This window comes from Nicotiana attenuata, unplaced genomic scaffold, assembly GCF_001879085.1.
Source record: "Nicotiana attenuata strain UT unplaced genomic scaffold, NIATTr2, whole genome shotgun sequence".
Taxonomy (NCBI): domain Eukaryota; kingdom Viridiplantae; phylum Streptophyta; class Magnoliopsida; order Solanales; family Solanaceae; genus Nicotiana; species Nicotiana attenuata.
In genome coordinates this window covers 67,759-75,680 of record NW_017672320.1, presented here as the reverse complement: position 1 = coordinate 75,680, position 7,922 = coordinate 67,759, and the positions used below count along the sequence as shown (strand labels likewise).

Here is a 7,922-nt window from a genome sequence, read left to right as displayed (position 1 = left end):
AAAATTTTAACTCAACCGTATTAAATCACGACCTGGGATGGGCCAAGCCCATATTAACAACTTTAATACGTATCAACCACAGTACCCTAACAATCCAGAAATTACAAGAAAGTATATATATATCATCTTGGAACAGAAATGTCATTTGGAGCTCCTGAGAAGTAGATGAGTAAAGAAACATTTATAGTTAAATTTTTTCTATAAGTCACGAGTTGGAATGTGGAAGCAACCACTAATACTTGCATTAGGATAGACTGTCCTTTTTTCTTACAGATAAAATGCAATTTCCAGGTGAATGTTTTCAACAAAACTCACTTTCATAGCATTCTTAGTGCAAATTGATGATATTAGCTCTTCTATTTTTAGTTGCACTGTTCTAATTTTGGATTTTTATCAAAAGGAAGGCTTTTGAAGAGTAGCCAAGGACTAGTCAATAAATTTCGAAAACACATAAACTATGGGACGGGCGCGAGCCTCAAAGTTAATAACATTGACAAAAAGCAAAAGAAAAATGTATACCACCAAATAGCAACGAAAAGATTAAACCAACTTGTATCAATAGAATTTCTTAATAAATCACATGGGAAATCGCCATATGTTTATGAAAACAGTAAATGAAGCACACTTGACTTCATCCAAAAACAAAACATTAAGAAGAAAACTCTATATACCATGAGAAAACATTCAAAGAAAACAATGGAGATTATCCTCATGGATAGACAACAAAAAACAATATCAAATATTATTAGTTCAATAATATGAATGCCAAAATAATCTGTAACTCTCTTTATATCTTCTTAGAGACCCCAAGCCTCAGTCTGAAATCTTCTTCCATTAGTGGAAGGCCATCGCGCAACTTGACTTTTGGTTCCCATCCTAACAATTCTTTTGCTTTTGTGATATCTGGTTTCCTTTGTCTTGGATCATCTGGTGTATTTTCCACCGATTTGATCTCCACTTTCGGATTGATAAGCTGCAAACCAAAAGTAATAACAACTTTCATGTCGCTATTCTTAAGATTAAAAAAGCAATTTTCTAGCAGCAGAAACAGAAGCCACGCAAACTCCAAGCTTTTAATATACAAATTCTGGTTTTCAGCTAATCCATGGCGTTGACACGCACACACAAAAAAAAAAGGGCAGCTCGGTGCACTAAGCTCCCACTATGCGCGGGGTCCCGGGAAGGGCCGGACCACAAGGGTCTATTGTAAGCAGTCTTACCCTACATTTCTGAAAGAGGGTGTTTCCACGGCTTGAACCCGTGGCCTCCTGATCATATGGCAGCAAGTTATCCTACATAGCTCGAACTTTGGTTCTACCTTACTTCAGTTCAAAAGCAAGGATTTTTGCTCTACCATTTTCCCAACTGAGTTGAAAGAAAACTGAACAAGAATTTATATGTACACACACATATATGATCCCCTTCATACATATCAGATTATTACAAAATGTTTCTCACCTCATTTTTCTTCTCCTATATACATGGAAAGGGTACTAAATAAAATTATTTTATTGTTTAAATAATAGTTAGCTTTTGTTTGTAAAAGTAAATGAAGCAACGATTTTATAAACGAAACTTCCATGCAATAGGGAAAGAGTTTTAGAAAAAAAACCTGCACACAATGTGCATGACTAGGCAAAAACAGTGTCGACAGTATCTTGACGACTTATGCTATCTAGACCTTAGTCTTAACGTTATCCAAGAGACAAGAACAACATAGAATCTTACTGTACAAATGAAGCATAAGAAACAAGGAAAAGCTTCATGAGAATATGTAATTACCTCCTTCACTAGTTCCGCAAGCTCAATCATGGTAAATTCACCTGTACAGCAAGATTATATGTAAGTTCGACCAATATAATATTTTAAAACTATAATTTAGCTTGACAACGATATCAGAATTTTCTTCAATGATGTGGAAGACGAGCACCAATTGATTTGGACCATTGATTTGTGCAAACTACAAAATTATCAGACTCGTGCATCTCATTAGGATCTGGCGCGTGTGTGCCGGACTCACAAAAGAAGAATACCACCTTTAAAAGATAAATCAGTCAATCACCTGGATTTCCAATGTTGATTGGCCCTGTGTTTTCCCCTTCCATTAGCCGAATAAGCCCACTAACCTTCAAAGTTTTAACAGGTTTGGGAGGGAGAAGATAACATTAGGGAGCGAAATCATAAACCAAGAGTGATTACAATAGTATTTCGTTGCCATACCATATCAGAAACATAACAGAAACTGCGAGTCTGTGTCCCAGGAGCTTGAACTGTTATTGGTTCATCACTAAAAATGGAGCAAATTAGAAATAATATTACCAGCCATAAGTTAAAAGGGTTGGTATATTTAGGTGGGATATTAATTGATACAAACAGGAAGATAGCTATATTTGTATGCTTTTAGCAGAGTGACAGCACTTGAGAGAAAGATCTTACCGAAGTGCTTGAGCTATAAAGTTGCTGACTACACGCCCATCATCGATATTCATCCGAGGTCCATACGTATTGAATATTCTAGCAATGCGAATTTCTGTCCCAATACATCGATATTAATGGATAAGGAAAAATAAGTTGTGGACAATCTGAACAATGTCACAGGAACAATAGATTTACCGATCCCATGTTGTCGGTGGTAGTCAAACATCAATGTCTCTGCCACACGCTTCCCCTCATCATAACAGCTCCGAACTCCTATACACAACAAGAGCGATATTGTTAGATGCATGCTTCACCAGATGAGATACTCAAATGTTAACTGACTAACTCATCAGACCAAAATGGTTTTTGGATTTCTAGTTTCTAATTCATTTTCTTAAATACTTCTGTAAAAGAATTTTCTTGTGATCAACGTGATTGACTGAACCATGTAGGCTAAAAGAGAATAGATAGTGAAACTTTAATAGTTGAATCTCCAAAATATCACCAAATGCAAATCCGTATTGTCCTCCGAGTAGGTGCAGCTGTAAAAACGTGAGTAAAACACACAAAACAATATACAATGTGGTGCTTGGGTTCATTCATTAGTTTAAAAAATGATGGAGTTCATAGCGTTGTCATGAAATCCACGAAGTGAGAGGACGTACCAATTGGGTTAACATTACCCCAATATTCCTCAGTTTGAGGATGCACAAGAGGGTCACCATAAACCTCGGAGGTTGATGTGAGCAGAATCCTACAGAAAATTACAGAAAATGAGTTTCAAAGTGCAAGCCAAAAAGATGAGGCCAAGAAGCATCTTCAATCTTCTAACCTTGCTCCAACACGCTTTGCTAAGCCCAACATATTTAGCGTGCCAATGACATTAGTCTTTATTGTCTGTCAGCAAAAGAAAATAACAAAAATGCATCACAAACAAATTTTTGTACTTCGCTAAATCCCAATCCTTTCCTATTAAAGTAAAAGATTATTGCTAAGGATAAAATATTAAAGCCATTCAGCTCATGAAATATGGCAGTATGAGCAAGAAAAGAATAAGACGATGCATGTCAATTGAAGTTGACATGTTTAAAGAGTTACTGAGCAAGTTTAGAAATCAGACATACCTTAACAGGATTGTACTTGTAGAATATTGGAGAAGCAGGGCATGCAAGATGATAAATCTGATCAACCTCGACTAACAACGGCTCTGTCACATCTGCAGGTGATAAAAAGGGCAATAAAAAAAGTTATGCTTCTGATAATACAGTTAAAATACTTTTACATAAAGAATCTCAAATACAATCTACTGATCAGTTTCATAACAGAACTTGGTAGTCTTCGATATTATTAAACGATTAAATTACTCTAACATAAAGATAAGAATGTTCCAGCTTGCTGAACTCAGTAAGTGGTTAAAATATTAGCTAACTAATATATGAATGAGGAAAAGATGAGAGTTATACCATGGCGTTTAAGCTCGAATCTGGGATGACCAATCCATCTTTTAAGATTATCCTTCGAACCAGTGAAAAAGTTGTCGACAACAATAACCTGCGCAACCATAAGCAAAAAAATTTCACTGTATAATAAGAAAGACACAGAAGGGCCATCATACCATTAGCTGGTTTTATCTTTCCACATTAGAGAATGAGAGCCTAATGTTTGTGATGCAGTACCGGAAACATTGGAAAACACGAGAAGAAGCCGATTAACAGAAGAATTTACCTCATTCTTCTCATTCTCCATCAATTTGTCAACTAGATGGGAACCAATAAATCCAGCTCCTCCAGTAACCAAAATTCTCATGTTAGGCTGCCACCGGGGATACAACATATTAGTAAATACCGTATGAAGGTTAGAAAACAGAAATGTGTAGACCTAGTATATATGGTTTTATCTTAGAAGGTCAGTGCGTGGATGATGAGAATTCTACATAAATTTGTGACGTCGGTAAAGCACATTGATTATCATATGTAATCACTATCTCTCTGAGTTTCAACTTGATGGCGTTGTAATTAGGCCAAATGAACAATTTTTAACCCCTAAAGAGTTGCCAAATACAGAAGCAAATGTCAATTTCCTATCTCTATGTCAGGTACACATAATCTTTTGTTTTCACAATAAGTGAATAGCAAATCACCTCATCACTTTAATGATTCATAACTAATGTCTAATAAAATTTTATCAACGCATGATTTTGAGACTAAAATAGTGGTTTGAGTGGTGAGGCTAGCCCTGAATGAATGAGCGAGACATACGGTACATACCACACATATCAAAACAATTAGTAGAACAAACTTGTAGCCAAACCTATGACAGAGAGAACAATCAAAGGAATAATGGAAGAACCATAGTAATTTTCAGAGGCTGACGGAGCCTGGTTTGTTGGATTCAACTGAAGTGAGTCTTTTCGACACGAACACAAACACACACACAAACACACACACACACACACACATATATATATATATATATATATATATATATATATATATATATATATATATATATATATATATATATATATATATATGTTTTCAACAAATTAAAATTTTAGACCCATAGTTTCATAAGCACAATGGATTCAATGGCAAAGCCTAAACGGTAAAACTCATCAAGTTTAAATTCTGGATTCGTCTCTCTAGTAATTTCACCTGAAAGAATTTCGAGAAGCGCAACGGAGATGGAGTTGGAGGAGGCTTTGTTGTTGTTTGGTGATCTCCATTTGCAGAATTCTTTGCCATTTCTCAGATCTCTCCGCTAAGTCTCCTGCAATTTTAAATTGATCAATTAGTATATAAACATCAACAAGATACACAAATCCAAACACAGAGTACTAACATTAGATCTACAACATATCAAAACCTCCTATATCAATTAACATAACATCAAAATCCCAACAACAAAACAATAAAAAAGCAACAACAAGAAATGCAAAAAGACACAAACTTCAACACAAGAAAATCATGTTATATGCCAATTCATCAATCTTTAATATTACATACCTTAACTCTTTTGATCAAAGTCTTTGAATAAACCCAATTTTTTTATTTGCTCTGCAAGTTCTGTGCCACTAGCATGCAAAGTAATGCTCTATATATATACGCACACGCATAAACACAAAAAAAACAATAGTTTTTGTTTTTTCCTCTTCAAAACAAAAAAGGAGCTATTTGAGTTACCAAACTTGCCAACCAGAAAATTTCAGGTTACACAATAAATGTCATAAGTTAAATACAGAATATAATAGTAATTGAAAAAGAACCTAAATCAGATTGCTTATAATTGACGAAACGTAAAGATGAAAGAAGGGTAGATAAGAGAATCATAGTACAGTTCAGTGCACCAACCTTAGAATATTTATTTACTTCTTGACTGGTCAGTTCAGAACTTCAGATCTTCACCAAAGTCAAAGAAAAGTAAAAAATATATTCACTTATAGTTACTGCCTCGGTTAAAAAATCAAGGGTATTGCTAATCTCCAAGAATTAAGCAATTAATGGAGAAACTGGATTCCGATAATACTGGAAGATAATTTAAAAATATGATTCTATCTTCTTTTTTTTGCTTCCTTTCTTGTATTTAAGTTTTCCGAGTAAAGGAAAAGACTGGAAAAAGAATATTCGAAATAAGAACACTGGAGAACGGGTGCATGGGTTTTGTCTTATTTTAATTTGTTATTATTGACTTCGAAAAGTTCGAGGGTGACTTGGACACGTGAGCTTGATTTTTAGCTGGGTTTTTGCATGTAAAATTTCTTTTCTTTTCTTTTTCTTCCATTTTTTTTTGGGCGTGGTAATGGTAGAGCCGTTAATATGGGCTTGCCCGTTGGGCCAGTCCAACCCAGCCCATGATTTAACAGGGCTGAGCTAGAATTTTTGGAACCCGTTTAAAAAAGGGGCTTTTAAGCCCGGCTCGAGTAAGCTCGTGGCCCGTGAGGCTTGACTGAGGCTGGGTCGGGCCGGCCCGTGGGCCTAATAAAATATTTATTTAAAATATATAAAAAATAAAAAGTATACTGCCTTTAGAGATGGAAAGTCAGAATTGGATCTTTACTAAAAGGAACCAAAACTTGATCTTGAGAAGTTTCAAGAGGTGATATTATCATGTATTGGAAGGACCATTCTAGAAAATATCCTGATCTTTCAATGATGGTGTGTAATGTACTTAGCATTCTTATTACCATTATACCATCGCAATCAACATTTAGCATTGATGGCGTGTTCTTACAAAGTACAGAAGTTGTATTTATTATGAAAATGTCCAAACACTTGTTACTATTTGAAATTAACAGCACAAGTTTTCCCGAACTCAAACTGGTAATATTTTTATGTGAATTTAAATATTATTAATTTTTAAAATATAATTATTTTTAATATTTAACTAATTAACATTTTATATGAATTGTAGATGAAAGTGAAGATGTTAAGACAACCTTGTCACAAGCGGCTAATGTGTTAGATATCTCATAACCATCATGAACAGTTTGTTTTAAGTTTTGACTTTTAGTGAATGAAATATAGTCCTGTCTTTTACTTTTTTTAGTATTTATTGTGATATATTGGAACAATATAAAAAGTTATTAAGTTTTGTGAATTTTTTTCAATAAGATAATTTTTAACTTTTAAATAATTACCTTTTTTTAGGTCAGAACTTAAAGAAAGAATATAAAATTGGTGGGCTGACCATTATAAGGCCCATCAAAATGATGGGCTAGCCCGACCCATATTGATAACTCTAGGTAATGGGGTGAAAAGATAAATATTGAACTGAAATATCTTTGCATAAAAACTGAAATATCTTGACTTAGATTTTATTCAAGTAATTGTCTTATTTTTTATTAATTGTGTAAACTCCATTTTCAAATAAAGGTTAGAATGGATATTGGAATTAAGGATTGGAAAATTCGTGTGATATGCTCATAAAAGAATTCTAATTTTATCACAGCATTAAGTCATTCTTAACCGTTACTCCCTCCGGTCCAAAATAAGTGATTTTTTGGATGTTTTCAGACAAATTAAGAAATTCACCTTTTAGCATTAATTAGCAATGGAATAGACCATATTAACCTTTATTATCTCACATAAACACTCCTAACACATATTGAATAGACCATATTAACCTTTACTATCTCACATAAACACTCCTAACACATATTACAACACCATTTACTTCAAGGACAATGTAGGAAAAAAATAATTAATTCATTCTTGAAATATGGAAAAATCACTTATTTTGGACCACACGAAAAAAGCCAAAAAATCACTTATTTTGGACCGGAGGGAGAATCTTAGTATCCGTTTGGCCATAGATTTTGCCAAAGAAAAAATTGAGTTTTATTTGGCAAATACATGTTTGGCCATAAATTTTGCCTATATTTTAGCAAAATCCCAAATCCCAAATCCCAAAACCAGCTCTGATTTTGGGCCAAAATATCACTATTACATTTTTTAAAAATTGCCTCAAACTTTTGTATTTTATAAAAGAGCCTACCATTTATTATT

The 7,922-nt window shown here is 34.0% G+C and overlaps 1 protein-coding gene across 2 annotated transcripts; it reads right to left on the bottom strand.

Moving 5' to 3' along the window:
* Nucleotides 1-526: 526 nt before the first annotated feature.
* LOC109212721 (UDP-glucuronic acid decarboxylase 6-like) lies at nucleotides 527-6,006 on the bottom strand. 2 transcript variants are annotated; one of them, XM_019376393.1, is made up of 13 exons: nucleotides 5,769-6,006; nucleotides 5,073-5,187; nucleotides 4,144-4,230; nucleotides 3,882-3,969; nucleotides 3,543-3,634; nucleotides 3,251-3,315; nucleotides 3,084-3,172; nucleotides 2,614-2,691; nucleotides 2,437-2,530; nucleotides 2,221-2,287; nucleotides 2,063-2,126; nucleotides 1,783-1,823; nucleotides 527-973 (listed from the first exon to the last, which is right to left on the bottom strand). In XM_019376393.1, the coding sequence occupies exons 2-13, from the start codon at nucleotides 5,160-5,162 to the stop codon at nucleotides 788-790; spliced, it is 1,041 nt and encodes a 346-aa protein (XP_019231938.1). In that variant the 5' UTR covers nucleotides 5,163-5,187; nucleotides 5,769-6,006; the 3' UTR covers nucleotides 527-787. The 2 variants fall into 2 exon arrangements, with proteins under 2 accessions (XP_019231938.1, XP_019231937.1); XM_019376392.1 differs by lacking the exon at nucleotides 5,769-6,006 and adding an exon at nucleotides 5,424-5,762.
* Nucleotides 6,007-7,922: the final 1,916 nt, after the last annotated feature.

Coding starts and splice junctions, on each gene's coding strand:
- LOC109212721 (XM_019376393.1), bottom strand. CDS start 5,162: ATGGCAAAGAATTCTGCAAATGGAGATCACCAAACAACAACAAAGCCT. Junction 3,173..3,250: donor GCAAAGCGTGTTGGAGCAAG/GTTAGAAGATTG, acceptor AATTTTCTGTAG/GATTCTGCTCACATCAACCT. Junction 2,692..3,083: donor GGGTAATGTTAACCCAATTG/GTACGTCCTCTC, acceptor TGTTGTGTATAG/GAGTTCGGAGCTGTTATGAT.